This window comes from Myotis myotis, unplaced genomic scaffold (genome assembly GCF_014108235.1).
Source record: "Myotis myotis isolate mMyoMyo1 unplaced genomic scaffold, mMyoMyo1.p scaffold_m19_p_13, whole genome shotgun sequence".
Classification (NCBI taxonomy): Eukaryota; Metazoa; Chordata; class Mammalia; order Chiroptera; family Vespertilionidae; genus Myotis; species Myotis myotis.
In genome coordinates, this window is record NW_023416317.1 from 56,544,748 (window position 1) to 56,566,358 (window position 21,611).

Genomic DNA, 21,611 nt, shown 5'->3' on the forward strand with positions numbered 1-21,611 from the left:
AGTAATATTTTGCATTTTAATATACCTACTGTCAAGCGAAAAAATATATATACCGACTGTCAGTTATTTCAATGCTTTTTCCAACTAAAGTTACGCGAGAAAATGAACCATTAAAAATGCATGAGCGCATACAGGAGGGTCCCCTCTCCTTCCGCCCGGCTCCCACCTGGCGCCCGCGGCCGCCCCGGCCTCTCGGATTCGGTCTTTGTTCAGGATTCTGATATTTGGTGCACATGGGTTTTTGCAGCCGTTTTGATTTTTTAAAATATCGCATTAACGCATGATTTGATTATTGACATTTTTGGCCCAACCCTACCTTTCGCACCAGAGGTAATGCCTCCCCCAGCCCCAGCCCAGCGACCCAGCGATGGTGTCCTCGCTTCAGGGGCTTTCGAGAGCCAGCATCCTCTGCCGCCCAGGCCCCGGCTGGCACTTGGCACTTCCCCGCTGTCCCCACCCCATGCCCCTTCCCTGCTCCTGCTCCAGGGAACTGCCCCCCCCCCCCCCCGCCCCGCTCCTGGGCCGTGTCTGCCCTGCTGTGCCCTCCAGATGTGCTTCCACCTCAAAACTCCCTCTTGATCGAAGACGGTCCCTGCGAACATTGCCCGTGGCTCCTCCCGCACCCCCCCGCCCCCGCCCCAGCCCCCAGCAAGAGGCACATGTTGGTCCCTGAGTGCCCCCTGCCATGGCAGCCAGGTGCTCCCACCTGGAAGGGACGGTCTCATGGCTGCCTGGCACCGGCACCAGCACTTCATATGAACCCATGACTCTGGATAACTAACACCCCCCTCGCCCCAAGAAAGGACAGCGGGCCGATGCGGAAGTTTATTGCCTAGTGCGTCTAGCTGGGGGGTGGGAGGCGAGGCCTGCGCCAGCTCGCGGGACAGCAGCTCCTGCCCTCGCCTGCAGTGAGGCCCGGCCCACGGGACCAGCAAGGGCCGGTGCTGGTGAGAAGAAGGGAGTGGGGATGAGGGGACATGGGGCTTTGTCCCTGACGGGTCAGGCATGGCGCTGTTACGCCTGCCAGGGAGTGAGCCCTGAACAGAAAGGGCGAGAGAAGCTGCTGGCAGCCACCAGGGTCACCTGGTTTGCTTGTGACCCCACCTGATGGACCCTCGGGGCCTCCATCCTGTTCCAACTCCTCTGCCGGGGCTGATCGATGGAGCTGGACTCTGCCCCAGCCACCCCTCAGGACAGTTCGGCCATTGGCCACCGTGGGTGTCAACAGCACCCTCCCTCACAGACCATCCCCTTGACCGGCCGGCCGGGAGCACTGTGGGTGGGTGGGTGAGTGGGGCAGGGATCTGGTGTCCAAGGACAGAGGGGGCAGAGCTGTGGGGGAAGGGGCTAGGGGTTCCTCTGAGCCTGACATGTGGGGAAGGGTCTAGCATGAGTCTCTCCCTGGCACCCAGGGGCTCCAGGCCTGACCCCAGTCACTAATTCATGTGCAGGAGCCGCCCGGGCCAGAGCTGGCTTCAACTTTGGACCCCTGAAGCGGCTGGGAGGGACAGTCACTGGCCGCTGGGCGGACAGGTGTCAGACTTGTCACATGGAGGTGGCAGGCTGGGCCGGGCTGGTGATCAGCAGGCTGCTGGGAGGAGGGATCCCGCCTGCCCCCTGCAGTGCCTGGAACTCTGCGAGGGAGGGCTGTTTGCGGAGCCCAGACCCACCGGGTGAGTCACGGGCCCCCTGGGGCGGGAGGGCGGCAGGAGATTGGTCAGCCGGCCACTGCTGAGTCACTGTGTGCTCCAGCTGCCCCAAGTCCTGCTGGCTCCTAGCTGGGGCTGGCTGCGGTGGGTCCGGAGGCCAGTGCCGCCAGGCCGTGAAGGGCAGAGCTGGTCTTGGGGGCACCTGGCTCTGGGAGGCCCGGGAGCCTCAGGGGAAGGACAGGAACTGCAAGCTAGTGGGACGCAGGGTTTGGGATCTGTGGCTGGTGGGGCCACAGGCTGGGGCCGGGGTGGCTGGGCGACAGGTTCTCGGCACATGCATGGGTTCAGGGACCTGGTCAGCACCCCAGCCCCCACATAATTGGGCTGTGGCTGAGACACTGTGCGGGTGGGTTTGGAAGCAAGGACACCTGGGGCACTGGGGCCGGGTCCCAAGAGATGAAGTGGGTGGGACTTGTGGGCCAGGGGCGGGGCCTGCGGCAGGGGGTGGAGCCTGGAAGCAGAGGGGGCGGGGAGCTGGGGGTCCGGCGGTGGAGCGGGGCTGTAGTGAGGTGGCTGGGAGTGGGGATGGGCTGGGCGCAGAGGTCAGGGGGCCCGACAGGAGACAGTGGGGAGCGCACCTCAGAAGAGGCCGCAGTCTTTGAGGTTCTCCTTGATGATGATGTCGGTGACCGCGTCGAAGACGAACTTGACGTTCTGCGTGTCGGTGGCGCACGTCATGTGGGAGTAGATCTCCTTCACGTCGCGTCGCATGTTGAGCTCCAGGAACTGCACTTTGATGTAGTTGCCCGCGTCCTCGTACGTGTTGGGCCCTGGGTGGGTGGCGGGGGAGCGCTCACTCCCAGCCCCGCTCGGTCCGTGGAGGAGCGCAGCCGCGGCGTGGGGAGGGGCGCCGCCTGGCGGCCGGGCTGGGACCTCACCGTCGTAGTCGGGGAAGCAGATGCTAAGATGCGCCTTTTTTATCTTCTCGGAAAACACGTCCTTCTTGTTGAGGAAGAGCACGATGGACGTGGTGGCGAAGTAGCGGTGGTTGCAGATGCTGTTGAACAGGTGCAGGCTCTCGTGCATGCGGTTCTGCGGAGGCGGGGCTGTCGGGCACCGGGCGCGGGCCGCCCACCCCTCTGCGCGCCAAGGCTTCGGGGCGGCCTCCCCCCCCCATCCCCTCCGCGGGGCCGCTGGCTGCCTCCGATCCTCCTCGGACGGACGGTGCCGAACGCGGTCCCCTCCCACGCGGGCCCCGCTGGAAACCCACCACCTCGTCGTCCTCCACCAGCACCATGTCGTAGGCGCTCAGCGCCGCGATGAAGATGATGCACGTCACGCCCTCGAAGCAGTGGATCCACTTCTTGCGCTCCGAGCGCTGCCCGCCCACGTCGAACATCCTGCGGGCGGGCGGGGCTTGAGCCCGAGCCTCGAGCCCCCTGGACACGCCCACAGGCCTCCCCTCGCCTCCCGAGGCTGGCGGGGGCGCCCCCAGACGCGGGGACGCCGGCGCGGGGGGGGGGGGGGTACCGGAAGTTGAGGTCCTTGAAGGAGAACTGGGTCTCGATGATGCCGGTGGTCTTGACACGCGAGCGCAGCACGTCCTGTTCGGTGGGCACGTAGCCCGGGGTCACCAGGCGCTCCAGGTCAGAGAGGTAGCTGCGGAGACCCCGGGTGGCTGGGTGGGTGCAGGCGCCCCGGCCCCGCGCCCCGCGCCCCGCCTCGCCCGGCGCTCACTAGCCCGCCGAGTCGTTGAGCTGGTACTCCGAGGCGCGCTCGAAGCAGGCCTGGATGCCCGCGTCCTGCCACAGCCGCTGGATGATGTCCGACATCTCCTTGGGCATCGTGCCCTCCTCGATGGTGTCCGCCATGTGCACCAGCTTCCGGGCGTCATCCTGGGGGACACAGGGGGAGTGCTCGGTCGTGACCCGGACTTGGGCCCAGGCCCGCGCCTCGAGCCCGCGGAGGCCCCGCCAGCCCGCGCCCTGGCGCACCTGGCGCGCGGAGTCTCCGTACTGGATGTTGAGCGTGGTCATGGCGCGCACGATGGCCAGGATGGACTGCAGCGTGTTGCCGTAGATGATGGCGATGAACTCCAGGCACTCTTCCAGCGAGTACCCGTCCTGGTGGATGATCCTGGGGCCCGGGCGGGCCGGGGTCAGCGCCTCTTCGCGGTCGGGTGGGGAAGGACGGGCCCAGTGCGCGCGCCCCGCCCCACCTCACCCCATCCCACCCCCGCGGCCTCCCACAGCAGGGACACTCACTTCATCTGCTTGACAATCGTGCTCTTCCCAGACTCGCCAGCACCTGGAAGGGAAGCCCCACCGCTGAGCCGCGCTGACCGCACCTCCCTTCTCCCCCTCCCCCTCCCCACCCCTGCGGCCAGGCCGACCCAGAGCGCCCGCCAGCCCTCGGTCCCACCTGTTTCCCCCTCACTCCCAAAATAAGGCACTGACACCCTGGCAGGAAAACGATTGCAAATGTCAGGAGTGTCCGAAGAAGACTGGCGGAGGGGACTCCCCAGGACCTCCGCTGTGCGGGGGCACCTCCAAACCCCGGGTACGCAGGCTTTTAGTTCGAGAGCCAAAAGAAAGCCTGGGGCGCCACCTTGTGGACATAGTTGGTACCGCAGCCCGGGATTATTTGAGCCGGGTCAGCCCAGTTTCTCCCCTGGGCGAAGGGGGGGGGGTCTCCCTGAGGCTCAGAGGGCATTAGCGCCTTTGGGTGGGAGGGGGGACAGCTGACAGCCTCCATAAGCCTGTTCTTGACACGGCGCTGGGCACAGTTAATGGGATTTCTGGCTTAGTCTCTGGATCCAGAGAGCCTGGGTGGAGCCTGCACCCCTCAGAACATCTCTTCCTCTGGGGAGTGGCAGAGGCCTCCAGACACTGGGTGCACCCTTCGTCCCCTCACTGCCATGGGGCCGTGGGCTCACCCATTCCCCCTGGGCCTCAGCCCCACTCCTCCCCTGTAGCTGCTCTGCAGGTCCACCTACAGTAAAGCTCTGGGATTGTGTGTGGCTCTAGGGCAGTGCTTCTCAGCCTCGGCTGCACATTAGAATCACCTGGGAATCTTTTTAAAATCCTGGCTTCTGGGCCTCATCCTCCGGAAATTCTGTTTCTCTGTTACTAACGTTGTGGCCCCACCCCATTACAAAGAAACAGAATTCCCGGAGGATGAGGCCCAGAAACCAGGATTTTAAAAAGATTCCCAGGTGATTCTCATGTGCAGCCAAGGTTGAGAACCACTGCTCTAATCTAGGTGGTTCCAGAGAAGCGGTTCTCAACCTGTGGGTCGTGACCCCTTTGGGGGTCGAACGACCCTTTCCCAGGGGTCGCCTAAGACCATCGGGAAACACATATATAATTACATATTGTTTTTGTGATGAATCATTATGCTTTAATTATGTTCAATTTGTAGCAATGAAAATACATCCTGCATGTCAGATATTTACATGACGATTCATAACAGCAGCAAAATGACAGTTATGAAGTAGCAACGAAAATAATTTTATGGTTGGGGGTCACCACAACATGAGGAACTGTATTCAAGGGTCGCAGCATCAGGAAGGTTGAGAACCACTGTTCTAGAGGCTGGAGGACTGAGACCTCCTTCCCAAGGGGGCAGCCCTGCGGTGGGCTTTCCCAGGAGGCCCTGGTTCCTGAGCCCCAGCCGGAGCGAGTGTGCCCGTCGCACACCTCTGCAGGAGTGGCTAGAACACACTTCTCCAGGGCGGCTGCCTGCGGTGGGCCCTCCGGAGGGGGTTGCAGGGCATGCCCAGCCTGGGGGAACCAGGATGCCGCCGACCAGGGCCGGCCAGGGCCCCCACTCTGTTCCCTGCCCTGTCACAGGCTCACTCTGCTTCCCAGGAGGGAGGCCTGCCCGCCCCCAGGCCTCTGACCCGTGGCTGGGGCTCCCCTGGGCCCACACTCCTACCCAGAAGCAGCAGCTTCACGGTTCGGGCGTCCTTCTCGGCGTCTTCCTTCAGCTTCTTCTCTAGCTCCCGGGAGTGCTTCTCCTCGGCGCTGGCCCCAGCCCCCATGGCCCGCAGCCGGGAGGAAGCGGTCGTGGGCTCTTGCGGATGGACGGCTCTCCAGAGCCAGGCTCAGGCCAGCCTCCGGCCTCCCGGGACACCCTCTGGCCCCGGGACTGCGCAAGCAGTCCACTGGCTCCCCAGAGCTGTGCAGGCCCTGGCGGGCTGCTTAGTGGATTTGGGTGCTGGGGGTACCCAGGAGCCAATCAGAGACAAGGACAGGTGAATCGAGCTCAGCCCCAGCCCTCCTAATCGGGCTAGCATGGCCCCAATCCCCCAACTGCTGACTCTGCACCCCACTCCCTTCCCCACATCCTCCAGGAGAGACCCTGAGAGCGTCCAGCCCCTGCCTGGAGCAGGGAGACTTGTCTGTAGGGTCCAGGCTCAGAAAGGGGAGCCAAGGCGTGGGGGCCATGGGGCAGGGCTGGCAGCAGGGAGTAGAGGGAGAAGCGTGCACCAGCACCTGCCCCCCGCCCAGCACTGGGCTCTGCACTCTCATTCTGTGCTCATGCCTGCCCTCGGGGAGAGCGCCCACATCATCAGTGCCAGGTGCCAACGGAGGGGCCGACTGAGGGTACTGAGGGAGGAGGAGCTGAGGGACTGAGGGAGGAGGAGCTGAGGGAGGAGCTGAGGGAGGAGGAGCTGAGGGACTGAGGGAGGAGGAGCTGAGGGAGGAGCTGAGGGGACTGAGGGAGGAGGAGCTGAGGGACTGAGGGAGGAGGAGCTGAGGGAGGAGCTGAGGGTACTGAGGGAGGAGGAGCTGAGGGAGGAGCTGAGGGACTGAGGGAGGAGGAGCTGAGGGAGGAGCTGAGGGTACTGAGGGAGGAGCTGAGGGTACTGAGGGAGGAGCTGAGGGACTGAGGGAGGAGGAGCTGAGGGAGGAGCTGAGGGTACTGAGGGAGGAGCTGAGGGACTGAGGGAGGAGCTGAGGAGGAGCTGAGGGTACTGAGGGAGGAGCTGAGGGAGGAGCTGAGGGACTGAGGGAGGAGCTGAGGAGGAGGAGCTGAGGAGGAGCTGAGGGAGGAGCTGAGGGAGGAGGAGCTGAGGGAGGAGGAGCTGAGGGAGGAGAAGCTGAGGGAGGAGGAGCTGAGGGAGGAGGAGCTGAGGGAGGAGCTGAGGGAGGAGAAGCTGAGGGAGGAGGAGCTGAGGGAGGAGAAGCTGAGGGAGGAGGAGCTGAGGGAGGAGCTGAGGGAGGAGATGAGGGAGGAGCTGAGGGACTGAGGGAGGAGCTGAGGGAGGAGCTGAGGGAGGAGCTGAGGGAGGAGCTGAGGGACTGAGGGAGGAGCTGAGGGAGGAGCTGAGGGAGGAGCTGAGGGAGGAGCTGAGGGACTGAGGGAGGAGAAGCTGAGGGAGGAGGAGCTGAGGGAGGAGCTGAGGGAGGAGCTGAGGGACTGAGGGAGGAGCTGAGGGAGGAGCTGAGGGAGGAGCTGAGGGAGGAGCTGAGGGACTGAGGGAGGAGAAGCTGAGGGAGGAGGAGCTGAGGGAGGAGCTGAGGGAGGAGGAGCTGAGGGAGGAGCTGAGGGAGGGGCTGAGGGAGGAGGAGCTGAGGGAGGAGCTGAGGGAGGAGGAGCTGAGGGAGGAGCTGAGGGAGGAGCTGAGGGAGGGGCTGAGGGAGGAGCTGAGGGAGGAGGGGCTGAGGGAGGAGCTGAGGGAAGAGCTGAGGGAGGGACTGAGGGAGGAGCTGAGGGAGGAGCTGAGGGGACTGAGGGACTGAGGGAGGAGAAGCTGAGGGAGGAGCTGAGGGAGGAGCTGAGGGAGGAGCTGAGGGGACTGAGGGACTGAGGGAGGAGAAGCTGAGGGAGGAGCTGAGGGAGGAGCTGAAGGAGGAACCCAGGATAGCCATGGAGGTGACTCACACGGTAGGAGGTGACTGGCAATAGTTGGGTGACTCTGGCATGAGGAAGTGCTCTGCTCTCCAGGCGTCAAGAGGCAAAGGAGGACATTCCATGTGTGCCACCCGGAGGCTGGCGGGACCTGGCGGCGCCCCGACCTGCCATGATGCCGTGGACTGGGTGGGGTGCACGCCTGCTCTGTGTGCCTGGCGGCCTGTCTATCCTTCGCTGGCACCACGTAGGCAATGACATGACACACGTCTGCCCGTCTGTACTTTAGTGCACGTGTGCCTATGTGTGCCTTTGAGTGCCTGAGTGCCCTGGCATACCTGTTTGTGTACAAGTGTGCGTGTGTGTGCTTTTGTACATTTCATGCACACATGAGCTTATACACACGTGTGGATTGCCCTGTGTGTCGGATATACAAATGCATGTACATGCGCATACATGTACACATGTTAGTGTGCACTTGCCTATGTGCCCGTGGGCATGTACATGTGTGCGTGTGAATACCCGTGCGCATGTAGTCACATGCCTGTTTGCATGTGTACTTACTTCAGTGCAATACGGTCTCTGACCAGCAGGGGTGGCCAGGCGCTTCCAGAGACTGTTTTACGGGTCTGTTGTCAGCGGGGGAAACTGAGTCCGGGGGCTGGCCTGGCCCCCGATGGGGAGGGAGGGTGGGGCCATCTCTCTGCTCCTGCTCTGGGCCCTGCCTAGGGCTCTCTGAGGCACGCAGCTCCGGGGTTGTGGTCTGTGCCGTGGGTTTGGGCGGGACAAGGCGTGCTGCTGGGATGGGGTCCGCTGAGCCTGGAGTGTTGGGTTCCCAGGCTCTGGAGACTCCTCACCCCCCATCGCAAGACCCAAACCTGGGCTCCCAAGGCTCCCTCCAGGGCCCGAGCCTCCCGCCTGGCTCCCTCCAGAAACCCGGCTGCCTCCTCATGCCTGACTCTATCTGCCACCAGGAGGCTGAGGCGGCCAGGGCCCCGCTCAGCACTGAAGACTGTGCCCGACACGCAGGTGGGTGTCGGCTCCCCACGGCTTCACCATCTCTCCTGTTGGGGGGCGGGGAACCTGTCCGGGAGCCAAAGGTCGTTTGTTCCATTTCAGCCTCAGGTTTCATCCACCTCCACCCCCACCTCTGCCCAGGGGGTTGGGGTGCAGGAGCCCAGGTTGGTTAAGCCGCCACAAACCTGTTTTCTGCATCTTGAGTTTATTTAAAGTGAGGCCAACCCACTGCCTTCTTGTCCCGCCGGCTCCCTGGCCACCAGGTAAGGCCGTCGCCCTGCTGGACCCACGGGCCCCCCAGAGCTTCGCCGTGGCTGCCGGCATGACCTCTGGCCCAGGGCGCCAGCCCACTCGCTCCTCTCAGGCCTCCCCAGCCACCCCGTCTCCCACCTTGGCATTTGCTCAGCCTGGACCCTCTGCAGAGCCTAGACCAGTGGTTCTCAACCCTCCTAACGTCACGGTCCTTTAATGCAGTCCCTCATGTCGTGGTGACCCCCAACCATAAAGTTATTTTCGTTGCTACTTCGTAACTGTAATTTTGCTGCTGAATCATAATGTAAATACCTGATATGCAGGATGTATTTTCATTGTGACAAATGGAACATAATGAAAGCATAGTGATGAATCACAAAAGCAATATGTAATTATATTTGTGTTTTCCGATGGTCTTAGGTGACCCCTGTGAAAGGGTCGTTCGACCCCCAAAGGGGTCATGACCCACAGGTTGAGAACCGCTGGCCTAGAAGCAGGCAGGATGGGGTTCTGTTGCTGGGGGGGGGGGGGGGGGCTGTGGCGTTGTCTTGCCTCAGGGCTGGCACAAGGCTGGACACAGCCGGGTGAGGCGAGCTGGAGGATCGGACACCTGAATGAGGAAGGGAAGCCGCCTCCCTGCAGGAGAGAACGGGGGAACCGGTGGCCAGGCTGCACAGGGTGTGTGTGGGGGGGCAGCAGGGGCAGATCCGGGCTGAACCCCCACCCCCCTGCCCCTGCCAAGGAGAAGCAGAAGTCCAGTCCCAGAGCCAGTGTTTATTAACAAGATGGAACCCAGGGCACTGTGGCCGGGAGGCGAGGGCCTCCGGGAGCCCCGTCCGCCTGCCCAACTGCCCCCCAGAGCTATGTACACCCCTCATCTGAAGTGGGGGCAGGAGGGAGCCCCGGGGAGCCCCTGCTGTCCCCAGGCCTCTGCCACAGCCCCCTCTGCCCGCAGCCCCGCTTGTGCCGGCCCCTCTGCTATTCGCCAGCCCCTGAGCCAGTGGCACAGAACAGCCAAGAGGAGGGAGATGGCCAGGCAGGGAAGGCTGGACGGGCTGCCCCACCCACACAGGGTTCCTCTTCTCATCCCCAATAAATAGAGAATAAATACCTGGGCAGGGGCTGGCCTTGACCGAGTGCCCCCTCCCAGGCAGGGCCGTCCTGTGATGGCCCGCACACCTTCCCTCCCTCTGAGTGCGGCTGCCCCCCTCCCGCCCCGTCCACGAGCAGTCCTCCATCCACGGCTATGCCGGCGGCTCAGGCACAGCGCACGCTGGCGAGGGTGTACGGTCCGTGCCTGTCCAGTGCCGCTCGCTCCCTCCGTGTCCCGTGGATCCAGTGGGGGCTGTGGAGCGGGTGACTCGCAGCTGCGTCGGGCCGTGCAGTCCTGGCCTGGCTCCCTGGCTGCTGGGCCGGCGGCCTGTTCTCTGCTGTCTCTGACCAGCACGGGGCTGTCTGCCGATGCTGCCGCCCAGGCAGGCTATGTACAACCCACCAATAAATACTGTCTCTGAGGGGCAGGGTGTGTATAGAATATAGATATTTTTATATATATATATATCTATATATCTTTTATATTAAAAGGGACAGGGCGAGGGTGGCCCGTGGCAGGGCTCAGACAGCCACCTCATGTGTCCGGGGCGTGGTGGCGGCGATTCCGGGGCTTTTTCTGGTCCTGGGGTTCAGGGGGCCTGGGTGCCCCCAGGGCCTCCCTGGGGCTCGGGGGCACGTGGCGCCAGTAGCCCTGGCAGTACTGGTGGATGAGGCCCACTTCCGGCTGGGCCAGCAGCTGGGCCAGCTCCTGGTACGAAGGCGTCGGGGGGCCGGCGCCAGGGGGTGGCGGGGCGCTCACGGCCAGCGGCGGGAAGAGGGCGGTGTGGACGGCGTCCCGGCCCAGGACGTGCAGCTGCACCCGCGTGACGATGTGCTTGAAGTTGTTCTCGGTGGCTGTGCAGGAGTACAGGCCGCGGTCGCCCAGCTGCAGGGCGCGGAGCAGCAGGCCCTGGTCCGTGCGCAGGAGGCGCTCCTCGGCGCGGATCTGCAGGGTGGGAGCGGGCTCAGGGCTGGGGCCCCCCGCCGTCCAGGCAGGGAGCGGGCTCAGGGCTGGGATCCCCGCGCCGTCCAGGCAGGGAGCGGGCTCAGGGCTGGGGCCCCCCGCCGTCCAGGCAGGGAGCGGGCTCAGGGCTGGGGCCCCCCGCCGTCCAGGCAGGGAGCGGGCTCAGGGCTGGGGTCCCCTGCTGTCCAGGCAGGGAGCGGGCTCAGGGCTGGGGCCCCCTGCCACCCCGCAGCTCTCGGTCAGGCCACCTGTGGCCATTCCAGGCGGGGCACCCTGAGGAGTTCCCATAGAGCAAGAGAAACCCGCAGGAAGGGTTTAACACTGCGTCTGAATGAGGCATCACACAATTTCCCTTTCCGGAGGGTGGCCGTGGGGGTTCTGTACGATGAGAATTGGGGAGCGCACACAGAGAACGTCTATTTCCTGAGAACACCCCCTGGGCCTCCCTCAGAGAAATCCCACGCGAGGAGGGTGCCCCCGGGTTTCTATCCACTGGAGCTCGCCAGTGCCGGCGCCCTGCCTGGGGGCCCTCGGACGGTGCCGGGCGGGGCTTGCAAGCGGAGGCCGCCTGTGAGGCCTCACACTGTGGGCCCCACCCGAGTGCCCATGTGACTCATTCACCGGTGCGTCCTCCAGGAGGGAGCCGGCGGCTTTCTTAGACCGAGGCTGCCCAGATGGGCTCCTGTCCACATTCCCCCGCGTGGGATTTCCACGCACAAAGGGCTCCTGCACCACGGGGCGGCGGGGCAATCACCTCGCGGCGCCGGTCGCTGGGGTCGCGCTGGAACAGCCACTTCACGGAGGCCTGGGGCGAGCGGGGCTGGCACTCGAGGAAGGCGGCGCTGCCGGCCACGCCGTACTGCACCGACTCCACCGCGTTCTTGTTGGCTGCGGGCCGAGGGCAGGCTGGCGAGGGGCGAGGCGCACGGGCAGGGCCCCCACCCCCTCCTGAGGGTGCCCGGGACACCGCGTGCTGAGACCCCAAGCCCCTCACCCCTGTGGGCCGTGAGACCCCTCCCCCTGGGCCCGGGAGCAGCGTGGCGGCCGCGTGGGCTCCACGCTGGGGGTGGGAGTGGGGGGCACTCACCGTTGGAGTTGAAGCCGCGGCACTGCCTGGTGGGGTTCCCGTGCCGGACGTCCTGCCGGCGGCTCCGCCTGGGTGAGGAGAGCCGCTGACGGAGCTGCCTAGGGAACTCGCCCTCCCAGGCCCTGCGCCCCGAGACCAGGGCCACAGACTCCCTCTGGGTGACTTCACCTCCACCTCCAAACCCCCAGGGTGGGGCCTGGGGCTAGAACCCCCCGGGTCTGGGGTGCACACCTCTTGGAGGACGCGGTGTAGCGGGAACAGGCCTGGCCGTCCCAGGCGCAGTAGGGGTCCCGGGCGAGGCAGCAGTCGGCACAGGCGGCCCCGTAGGCCTGGCAGCGGTGCAGGCTCAGGTGCGTGACGCCCACAGCAGACGCCACGTACAGTTGTTGCTGGGGAGGGGGTGAGGGGTGGGGGAGGGGCAGGTCAGTTCCCTCCCCCAGGCAGCCCCTTCCCTTCCTGTTCTGTGCCTCAGTTTCCCCACCCCTGTGCCCAGGGCACGACCCCCAAGGGGAGTGAGCGCCATCCTCCCCGTAGCCCGCCCCACTGAAACTCACTCTCTTGGAGGAGATGGTCATGGTCTTTACGGGCGCTGGGTCCTGGGAGGAGAGAAGGGTCAGCCCAGGGCTCTGGGGCCTCCCCGGCCCCGCCCTGGGCTCTGAGGTTGGGCGCTGGCACTGAGGGCCTGGGCGAGGACAGGCCGGGGCCACACCCACCTTGAAGACCTGCACCTCCTCCAGCATGAGCTCCTCCATTTCCTGGTCGTCCTTGGGCAGCACGATGACCTTCTGCACTGTCCCGCGGTCTGGAACGGGCCGGGCAGGGCCTCAGTGGGCTGAGGGCACTGGGGAAGGGGCACCGGCCTCAGCCCCTTCCCCACCAGGGCCCGACCCCGGGGGCAGTGGTCAGCAGCTCTGTGCCAGGGCTGAAGCCTCTCCAATGGCGGGGAGAGGTCTGAGAGGATTGGCCAGGGTTGAGGGGTGCCCCTCCACCAGACCCTGGCTGGGCAACGCTCAGAGCAGGTGCTGGCGGCCCGTGCAGAGGCTGCTGGAGCTGTGGGGAGTGCACTTCACGTAGGTGCACACGAGCGCGCGTGTCAGTATTTGGACCCACGTATCCTGGAAGTGTCTGCCATGTCCCCCCTCTCCTGCCCATACAGGGTCTCCTGTCCCCCAGGGATGAGAATGGGGTCTGCCCACCCCTAGTCTGCTACCCTGGCAACAGGGAGAAGGTTCCACAGGATGAAGGTGGCAGAGCTGACCTTGCCCATCCTGTAGCAACCCCAAGAGCGTAGGTCCCAGCCCCACGGAGAAGCCCCCTCCACCCGCGGGCCCAGCGCAGGAGGGGCTGGGAGCAGCAGTGGGTACCTGTGCCCAGGAAAAGCACCTCATAGCGCCCGTCGGCTGCATCCACCTGGTCCACGGCGATGGTGGTGAGCCGGTAGGGGGCGCCCGTGCGGACCACCAGGGGCCGCCGCTGCAGCGGGTACACGGGCTGGTACATGAGTGGGTGGCTGCGCATGAAGTTGATCACCTCATCGGGGTAGTCCTTGGTGGACTTCATGGACGGCGTGAAGGTCCCTCCCGGGCACTGCAGGCAGGTGAGCGCATCAGGCCCAGGCCGCCAGGCAGGCCTCCCTGGACCCACGTCCGCAGGAGAGGCCTCTGTCCGTCTGTCTGCCCACCACCTCGCCTGCTCGCTCCTCAGTGCAGCCAGGCGTCTGCCCTGCGCCAGCCTCTCTGCAGGGCCCGCTCCAGTGGAGGCCCCAGGTTCCACAGTGCCGACGCCACGGCCACCTGCCTGGCCCCTTGAGCCAGGCCTCGTGGCCACCTTCTGCAGAGCTGACCACTCCCTTCCCACGTCCCCCCACCCCTGCCCTGTGGTCTCTTTCCTCTGGATGCTCCTCACCCCGCCCCACCCAGCCCTGCAGGCCCTGAACTCTAATGCCCAGCTATGCCCTCCCCTCCCTACCCCTCCCCTGCCCAGCCTCCGAGTTCACCTCCCTGACCTCATGGAGCGGTACTGCCCTGCATTTAACACCCCAAGATCAAGCAAATCACCTCCTACCACCCCGCCCCTCACCTGCTGTCAGCCACAGGCTGACCAGCCCGCTTCCCACTTCTGCCCTGAACTCTTCCCTCTAGCTTCCAGCTCCCGAGCAGCCCCCCAGGAGCAGCCCCCCGGGAGCAGCCCCCTGGGAGCAGTCCACCCCCCAGGAGCAGCCCCCCAGGAGCAGCCCCCTGGGAGCAGCCCCCCGGGAGCGAGCAGCCCCCCAGGAGCAGCCGCCTCGCCGCCCACAGCTTTGTTCCCGGACCCTGGCTGAGCTGTGTCACAGCCTGCACAGCCGTGTGTAAATGGTGTTTTTTAAAAAATTTCAGCTTTACGGTTTAGCTCAGTGGATAAAGCGTTGGCCCATGGACTGAAGGGCCCCGGGTTCGATTCTGGTCCAGGGCAGGTACCTCTGTTGCAGGCTCCATCCCGGCCCCGATGGGGCCTTGCCGGGAGGCAACCAACCAGTGTGTCCCTCCCTCCCCCTCCCTTCCACCCTCTCTAAAAATCAACGGAAAACACCCTCAGGTGAGGATTAAAAATAATACAGACGTTTCAGCTTCTCGGAGGGGAAGGTGGGTTACTTGTGTGTGTGCTCACCTCCCCGCCCGCGGGCCTCCCAGGAGGGGCAGGAGAGGCTGCTCACCGTGCCGGGCCGCGGGTAGGGCATCTTCCCCGAGAAGGGCATCCACTGGTAGTTGGGGCCCTCCTTGTGCGCGAAAGGCCCGTTGAAGACCATGCGGATGTCGGCCATGGAGTAGACGCACACGGCGGAGCCGCGGAACACGGAGCTGCGGGCAGGGCAGGCGCTGCTGGCACCGGGCGACCCTGGGCCCAGGCCCGCCCCGTCCCCCACCTCACAGCTCCCCCGGGGCGGGGTCCTCCAGGCCCAGAGCCCCCAACCCCGCCACACCCTCCTCTGCGGCGCCGGCCTCACCCCGAGGAGGTGAAGACGGCGTAGATGACCGGGTTCCTCACGTCCTGCGTCTGCTGCACAAACACGTCCTCTGGGGACAGAGGGAGAGGCCGCTGGGAGGGACCACGGCGGAGCCCAGGGCCTGCCCACTTCCGCCCAGGGAGACCCCCGCAAGGGGCTCTGACCAGCCTCCCAGGCCCCGCCCCCGGCGCCCAGGCCCGCCCCCAGGCGCACAGGCCCCGCCCCAGGCGCCCAGCCCCGCCCCCGGCGCCCAGGCCCGCCCCCTGGGACTCACGGAGCTCATCGAAGTGCGTCTCGATGCCGTCGTGGCCGGGCACGGAGCACACCAGCCGCGCCTTCAGGAACGTGCTCCACTTGTTGACCAGGCAGCAGTGGCCGCCGTCGTCATTCTTGGGGCGGGGGGCGAGGCAGGGCTGGTCGGACCCGGGCACCCGTCCCCACGCCCCTGCCCACCGGTCCCCATGCCCCCCCCCCCCCCCGTCTCCACGCCCCTGCCCTGCCCCCCGTCTCCACGCCCCTGCCCCTCCGTCCCCACCCCTGCCCCCCGTCCTGCCCGAGGAGAAGGGCTGTCGGAACCAGGACGGGTCGGGGAGGGCCGCCTACCAGGCAGATGCGCCCGATGCGGGCGTACACGGCGGGGCTCTGCGGCGCCTCGGCCGAGCGCTCGCGGAAGAAGAAGTACAATTTGTCGTCGTTGCGCTCCGCGCTGTCGGGGATGAGCTCCGCGTGGATGAACGAGGGGTCTGCGGGCGCGCGGGGTCAGCGGGGCAGCCCTACCCCCGCCCCCCACCAGATCCAGGAGCACCCCGACTCCCCCCACTCCCCCAGGCACAGGGCTGGGGATCCCCGCGACATCCCAGACCTGCCCCCGCCCTGCGCTGGTGGGAGGCCTCACCGTTGAGCCAGCGGGAGTTGTGCTGGTCCGTGCGCATGGCCGTCTGCTTGCCGAGGGTGCGGAAGATGGCCGCGTCCGTGCCCATGAAGTCGATGTACACGCCCGCATAGAGCTCCTCGTCTGTGGGCGGGAGGGTCATCAGGGGCCGCCCTTTGCCAGGACCCGGGCGGATGTCAGGAGCCCACGTGACCTGCAGGGCAGGCCCGTCTCCCTGGGCTGCCCAGGGCCCTGGTGAGTGGGTGCCTGGCAATGCGGGTCGGGCCCTGGGAGACGGGGCTTCAGCTGCAAGCAGCCCTGATCAGAGCCAGCGCCCGTTCCTGGGGGAGAAGCTGCCAGCCCGAGGGAGGGCCCACACCGCTCACAGCGTGCCACCCACAGGTGGCACAGGCCAGCACCCTCAGGAGCAGGACAGTGAGCTGTAAGGTATCAGGAAGCAACGAGCTTCGAGTGCATGTACCTCTTTAAAAGTAACTGAGTTAATTGTAACTTCATATAATTTAACTTTTAACAACAGCTCCGCCCTGAAGGTGCTGACATCAGGCTCACAAAACACCTGGAGGCTTTACCCAGCCGGCCCCTAGTCTCACCTCCAGCCTCCCGGGCAGGCCCTGTCCCCGCAGCCTCTACCACACTCGCCACGATGGGAGGAAAATGCCCATCCCCTGCCCCAGGGCCTGGCACCGCGGAGGTGGCACGGTGCCCAGCAGCTGCTCCGAGAGTCAGACTGGATTGGGCAGCCAGAGGACAGCCACCATGCAGGGACCAGTGTCAGGGGGGGTCTCACCCCTCTGTGAGCAGGGGCAGCAGCTGCTCCTGAGGCCCAGACTGAACCCCTCCTCAGAGAACATCCCCCCAACCTCCCCAGACACCTGGCCAGACCAAAACACCCCCCCAGGAGGTCACGGGGCCAGGAATCCCCATGGGTGCCCCCCGTCGGCCTCTCCCAGGCAAACCGGGGTCATGCGATGGGATTATCGACCACCCCTACCCCCCCTTACACCCCCCCATATCGACTCAGCTTGTCCTGTCCTCTCCTCCAGGCAGCCTGCGGCCACACTGGATTGCAGGGTGGGATCTGGCCCCTCCACACCATCTGCCCAGTCTCTGCCCCTCAGCTCACTCACACTGGGGTCTGTCTGTAGCCCTCTCCCCACCAGGTGGGGCCCACTGGGGGGTTCAGGGCCAGCACGTCCCCTGGGGTAAGCAGAGGCCACACATCCGGGCTGTAGGACAGGGTGGGGCGGGCACTCACTGATGAGGGCTGAGGCTGTGTCCAGCTTGGGGTCGTATGGACACTTGCCCTTCCCTGACTCGAGTCTCTCGGGCTCCAGGTAGAAGATGTAATCCTGCAGGGCAGAGGGCGGCTCAGCATCGCAGGCCGGTCCCACGGCCGAAAGGAAGGGCAAGGTCAACAGCCCAGGGTTACCCCGAAGCCACCGCCCTTCACTCCCCAGATCTCGGGGTTTGAACTCTGTCCAGCCAGGCGGCCCAGGGCAGGACCACACTGCAGGTTCCAAGGGAGGCGCTGCCCAGTCCCAGGTCTGAGCACTCTGCTTTGGGGGCCATGAGAAGGCACGGGGCGGGCTCACAGGGCTGAAGCCCCTCCACGCCCACTGGGTCAGGAAGACTGAGCTGTGGCTGTCTGCCCTGGGCCCAGGAGGACAGCCACCTGGTCAGGGCTGGGGCACCGGCCAAAGGTCCTGTCCTTTGCCATCAGGTCCCACCAGATCAGAGGGCTCTGAGGTCACCATGCCCCAGGCTTTGTGCTGCACCCATGGTCCTCAGGACTGACTAACAGGCCACGGCCTTCTGCCTGCCCCCCCTCCCCCTAGGGCCTCCAGGTCTCCCCAGGGAGCCAGGCATGGAAGGGTCCCGCCCAAACCACATGGAATTCACAGAGCCTCCCGCCCTGCCCTGCAGATGCCAGGAGGGAGGCTGGTGAAGGCACGGGACCGGGAGGAGCTCCTGGGAGGAGGGAAAGGAGAGGCGCAGAGGCAGGAGGTGCAGCGGGTGGCGGGGGAGGTGATGGGAGGTGTGCACAGGCCCGTCTCCAGTTTCACTCTGCACACGCGACATCCAGCACACATGGGGCTGCACACACAGCTGGGCACGCTCACTGCAGCTGCACACACAGCTGGGCACGCTCACTGCGGCACACGGCGCCCACTGTTCACACGCTGGCGCACACGCAGTCTGACGGTCCCCATTCTCAGTACTGCCCGCCACAGACACACGTGTTCGCGACCATCTGCTCTCATTCACCGGCAGCCCCTGGCCCCCTGCCCGCCCCTGCCCAGCCCCAGTCCCAGCCCCCACCCCAGTCCCAGGTCAGGACCAGTGACAGACAGCTCTGCCCCTCCCGCCCCTGTGCCGACCAGGGACCCATGGAGGCCCGGGGCACGGACCCCTGAGAGAGATGCCGGACTGCACACATGTGCCATGTTCTCACTTGGGTGCTGAGCAAGGTGTGGGCTTGAGAGCAAATGTGTGCCCACATGTGTGTTGGCATGTGCTCATGCATGTCTACACACATGAGTCCTGAGGGCTCAGGCATGGCTGCCCCCGGGCTCCTGTCTTCCCCACCTGGTGGCTTCATGATTTCTCGCCTGCGGGGTGCACACAGTGGACATGAATCCCGCTGGGGCCTTCAGAGTCACTGCAGGGGAGGGGCTGGGAGGGGCACAGAGATAGGGCACCCTGGCCTGGGCACAGGGTCCTGGCAGGAAGGCCGGGCCCAGGAGGAGCTCAGTTCAGAGGCAGGGCTGCCTGGCGTGGGCCTGGAGGGATGAGCCCACCTGGCGTGGGGCTGTGGGCGTCGGGCGGAGGGCACCGTCCGTGGCTCTGCTGCCTCGGCCTCTGACCACCTGCATCTGGGTCCAGGGTGTGGCCTGAGGAGACGAGGAACAGGGGTTAGAGCTGGGGGTGGCAGGGGCTGGGGGAGCGGGCTCGGGCTGCCAGCCTCTCACACCACACACGCCAAGAACACACGTGAGCACCTGGGCCCCCAGAGTACATAGATGCGCCTGTGCGTGCACACATACACACCACTTGGTGCACACCTGCACACACGTGCCCCTAGGTCCAGTCACTCTTACACACGCTCTACGAGGTCACGCCAGCCACACACGTGCCCACATGGAAATGGAAAAGGGCAGAAGCGGGCAGGGTGGGCAGAGCTGGGGAAGGGGCAGCTCCCCCCGACCCCCCATCCCCGGCTGAGTGGCAGGAGCTGGCCCAGGCGTCCAGCCTCCTGACGCTGAGGCCCCGCCGGGCCCCTGGCTGGGCTGCGGGCACCATCCACAGGCACAGCCCAGGGAGCCGCTGCCACGTGTGGAGCGGGTGCCTGCTACGTGCCAGGCACATGCTAAGAGCTTTGGGAGTTAGCTCACTGCCTCCTCCTCACACCGACCTATGAGAAAGGCACTATGAGCCCATTTTCAGGAGAGGAAACTGAGGTTCTGAGGGGCGAAAGAGGTCACTCACCCAGGGTCACAGGGCTGGGAGTGGCAGGGCTGGGGTTCACGCCCCTCCTCCCATCAGAACCCTGGATGGAGTCTCCGATGGGGGCAGCTAGCGGGGGGGGGGGGGGGGCGGGGGGTGTGCAGGCTTACCTGAGCCCGGCGGCCACGGTTTACATAGGTGCACATGGGGTTGTAGGCGCCAGTCCCACACACGTACAGGTGTGTTCGGTTCCAGGGCTGGATGAGCCTGACGAAGTTCCCGCACTCACCCTGGGGCCGGACGGAAAGCCGGGAGGTACCCACGTGCCTGCCTGGCCCCCTGCCTCCCGGGAGTCCCTGCCCGCCGCCCCCTCCCCTGCGGGCCCCACCGCACGCACTCACGTTGCCATCCTTGCCTGAGAGCACGCACTCCTCGATGCGCTGCGGGGAGGCCGCCCAGTGGATCTGCCGAACACGGGGGTCAGGTGCGGCCTGCGGGACAGCCCCTGCCCCGCGCCCCCCTCCCGTCTGGGCTGGCCCTTACAATGAGGGGCTCGCGGTTGATGTCGTGCAGGTCCAGGGACAGCACGTAGTCCTTGCTGCCCACGTACATGCGGTCGTGGTCCTCGTCCTTGAGCAGGATGCGGTAGTCCGTGGTGTTGAGCAGGAAGTTGAAGAAGTGGGCAGTGCCCGTGGCCTTCAGCTCTGTGGGCGGGGGCAGGGCAGTAGTTAGGGCCCTTGGAGACCATCCAGTCACACCCCCCTTAGCAGAGGGGGTCCCCCACTCTGTCATCTTCATCCCCGGCCTTGCCTCCAGGGAGCACTTAGCTTCCTTCCTCTCTAGTCCCTGACTTTCTATATATTTTTTATTGATTTCAGAGAGGAAGGGAGAGGGAGAAGGAGAGGGAGAGAAACATCAATGATGAGAGAGAAGCATTGATGGGCTGCCTCCTACACGCCCCACACTGGGGATCGAGCCCGCAACCTGGGCATGTGCCCTGACTGGGAATCAGACTGTGACTTCCTGCTTCATAGGGCGATGCTCAACCACTGAGCCACACCGGCCGGGATCTAGTTATCTAGTTCAGTGGTTGGCAAACTGTGGCTCGAGAGCCACATGCAGCTCTTTGGCCCCTCGGGTGTGGCTCTTCCACAAAATACCGACTTCTGCGCATGGACCACGAAGTTTCAATCGCACTGTACGTGCGCGCCCGCACGTGGTATTTTGTGGAAGAGCCACACTCAAGGGGCCAAAGAGCCGCACGTGGCTCACGAGCTGCGGTTTGCCGACCACTGATCTAGTTGCTGACTTGCTGGGAGCAGAAAGGGACAGGTGGGTCAGCAGAGAGGGGCCACACCCAAAGCTGAAGCCCTGATTCCTCGGCCATCCCGCAGGCCTGGGCCCCAGTGAAAGGATAGTGGGCAGGAGCCAGCGAGTGTGGTGGCATCAAAGCGTCTGCTCTGGTCGGGCTGATGCCAGGGTGGGGCCAGAGCCCGCAGGACCTCAAAGGGTTAATGAGCGGGCGGTGGAGGCAGGCAAGCTCAGGACAGCCCGCAGACGGCAGACGCTGGCACAGAGCCGGGTGCCCTGTCCTCACCACCAGACAGAGGGCAAAGCTAGCACTGTGTCTGAGTGGGTTAGCCAGGCCACGGGCACGCCCGACTGCGGCCACACTGCCCGATGGACGGGGCTTCCCCAGGCCCACGGCTGCTAACGGTGGGATTCTCAGGCCGCTCTGAGCAGCCAGGAGCGCTTTCTCGGGGAAGAGACCCCCGGGACTGCGGCGGCCCCGGGCGGGGACAGGGGCCTCATGAAGCCGGCAGCTCGGCCCTCCCTCCGCCAGGGAGCTGGGGGAAGTCCTCCTCCCGGGAGGGAAGGACAGGAGGGAACTTGGCCAGTGACAGGCCAGTGGCACGCACAGGACTCAGGAAACTCTGAGAGGGAGAGAGCCAGGGGTCCCCTGGCAAGCGCCCCCCCACCCCTACCCCCAACTATTCTTAGCTCAGCAGGAGAGCGAAGGTAATGAGGATGATGAATGTCACCAGCACAGAGGCCTGAGATGGCAGCACACAGGGCACATGCGTGTCCGCACAGGGCCCAGGCTGCACACGTGCACACATGTCCTGAATCGGATGAGGCATTCACCCATGGGTCATGCCCGACCGTCTCCCCCGCTGCTAGCCCGTCTCACAGCTGGTTACCCGTCTCACAGCTGGTTACCCGTCTCACAGCTGGTTACCCGTCTCACAGCTGGTTACCCATCTCAGAGCTGGTTACCCGTCTCACAGCTGGTTACCCATCTCAGAGCTGGTTACCCGTCTCACAGCTGGTTACCCGTCTCACAGCTGCTAACCCGTCTTACAGCTGGTTACCCG

General features: G+C 65.2%; 2 protein-coding genes and 1 long non-coding RNA gene across 11 annotated transcripts in view; 1 reads left to right on the forward strand and 2 right to left on the reverse strand.

Moving 5' to 3' along the window:
* Positions 1–729: 729 nt before the first annotated feature.
* On the reverse strand, positions 730–6,304 carry GNAT1 (G protein subunit alpha transducin 1). Of its 5 annotated transcripts, XM_036333505.1 has the most exons (8): positions 5,586–6,304; positions 3,914–3,956; positions 3,644–3,785; positions 3,387–3,544; positions 3,180–3,308; positions 2,920–3,049; positions 2,588–2,741; positions 731–2,479 (listed from the first exon to the last, which is right to left on the reverse strand). In XM_036333505.1, exons 1-8 carry the CDS (start codon positions 5,689–5,691, stop codon positions 2,289–2,291), a joined length of 1,053 nt encoding a protein of 350 aa, XP_036189398.1. In that variant the 5' UTR covers positions 5,692–6,304; the 3' UTR covers positions 731–2,288. The 5 variants fall into 5 exon arrangements, with proteins under 5 accessions (XP_036189394.1, XP_036189398.1, XP_036189395.1 ...); XM_036333502.1 differs by having other exon boundaries at positions 731–2,741; XM_036333503.1 differs by having other exon boundaries at positions 3,387–3,785.
* On the forward strand, positions 2,322–3,153 carry LOC118668459. The gene is made up of 3 exons (XR_004971665.1): positions 2,322–2,465; positions 2,665–2,717; positions 2,941–3,153. It is a non-coding gene; the product is annotated as an uncharacterized LOC118668459 (long non-coding RNA).
* A 3,224-nt stretch (positions 6,305–9,528) lies between the features above and the next one.
* SEMA3F (semaphorin 3F) overlaps positions 9,529–21,611 on the reverse strand; it is a 29,131-nt gene continuing 17,048 nt past the window's right edge. For 4 of the 5 annotated variants that reach the window (XM_036333511.1, XM_036333507.1, XM_036333508.1 and 1 more), the window contains 17 exons: positions 19,780–19,940; positions 19,638–19,700; positions 19,407–19,526; positions 18,591–18,683; positions 17,048–17,141; positions 15,796–15,915; positions 15,504–15,643; positions 15,175–15,289; positions 14,901–14,970; positions 14,610–14,754; positions 13,282–13,504; positions 12,631–12,719; positions 12,472–12,513; positions 12,149–12,306; positions 11,918–11,985; positions 11,585–11,718; positions 9,529–10,812 (listed from right to left, as the gene is read on the reverse strand). In XM_036333511.1, the coding sequence (XP_036189404.1) occupies positions 10,402–10,812; positions 11,585–11,718; positions 11,918–11,985; positions 12,149–12,306; positions 12,472–12,513; positions 12,631–12,719; positions 13,282–13,504; positions 14,610–14,754; positions 14,901–14,970; positions 15,175–15,289; positions 15,504–15,643; positions 15,796–15,915; positions 17,048–17,141; positions 18,591–18,683; positions 19,407–19,526; positions 19,638–19,700; positions 19,780–19,848 (2,154 nt within the window). In that variant the 5' untranslated portion in view covers positions 19,849–19,940 and the 3' untranslated portion in view covers positions 9,529–10,401. The remainder of the gene's footprint in view (positions 10,813–11,584; positions 11,719–11,917; positions 11,986–12,148; positions 12,307–12,471; positions 12,514–12,630; positions 12,720–13,281; positions 13,505–14,609; positions 14,755–14,900; positions 14,971–15,174; positions 15,290–15,503; positions 15,644–15,795; positions 15,916–17,047; positions 17,142–18,590; positions 18,684–19,406; positions 19,527–19,637; positions 19,701–19,779; positions 19,941–21,611) is intronic. The other variant, XM_036333510.1, reaches the window with a different exon arrangement.

What these genes read in the sequence shown, in the direction of transcription:
- GNAT1 (XM_036333501.1), bottom strand. Translation starts at nt 5,691, where the DNA reads ATGGGGGCTGGGGCCAGCGCCGAGGAGAAGCACTCCCGGGAGCTAGAG. An exon ending in ACGATTGTCAAGCAGATGAA is followed by an intron (nt 3,786 to 3,913) that starts GTGAGTGTCCCT and finishes CCCGGGCCCCAG; the next exon opens with GATCATCCACCAGGACGGGT. An exon ending in CTCAACGACTCGGCGGGCTA is followed by an intron (nt 3,309 to 3,386) that starts GTGAGCGCCGGG and finishes GGGTCTCCGCAG; the next exon opens with CTACCTCTCTGACCTGGAGC.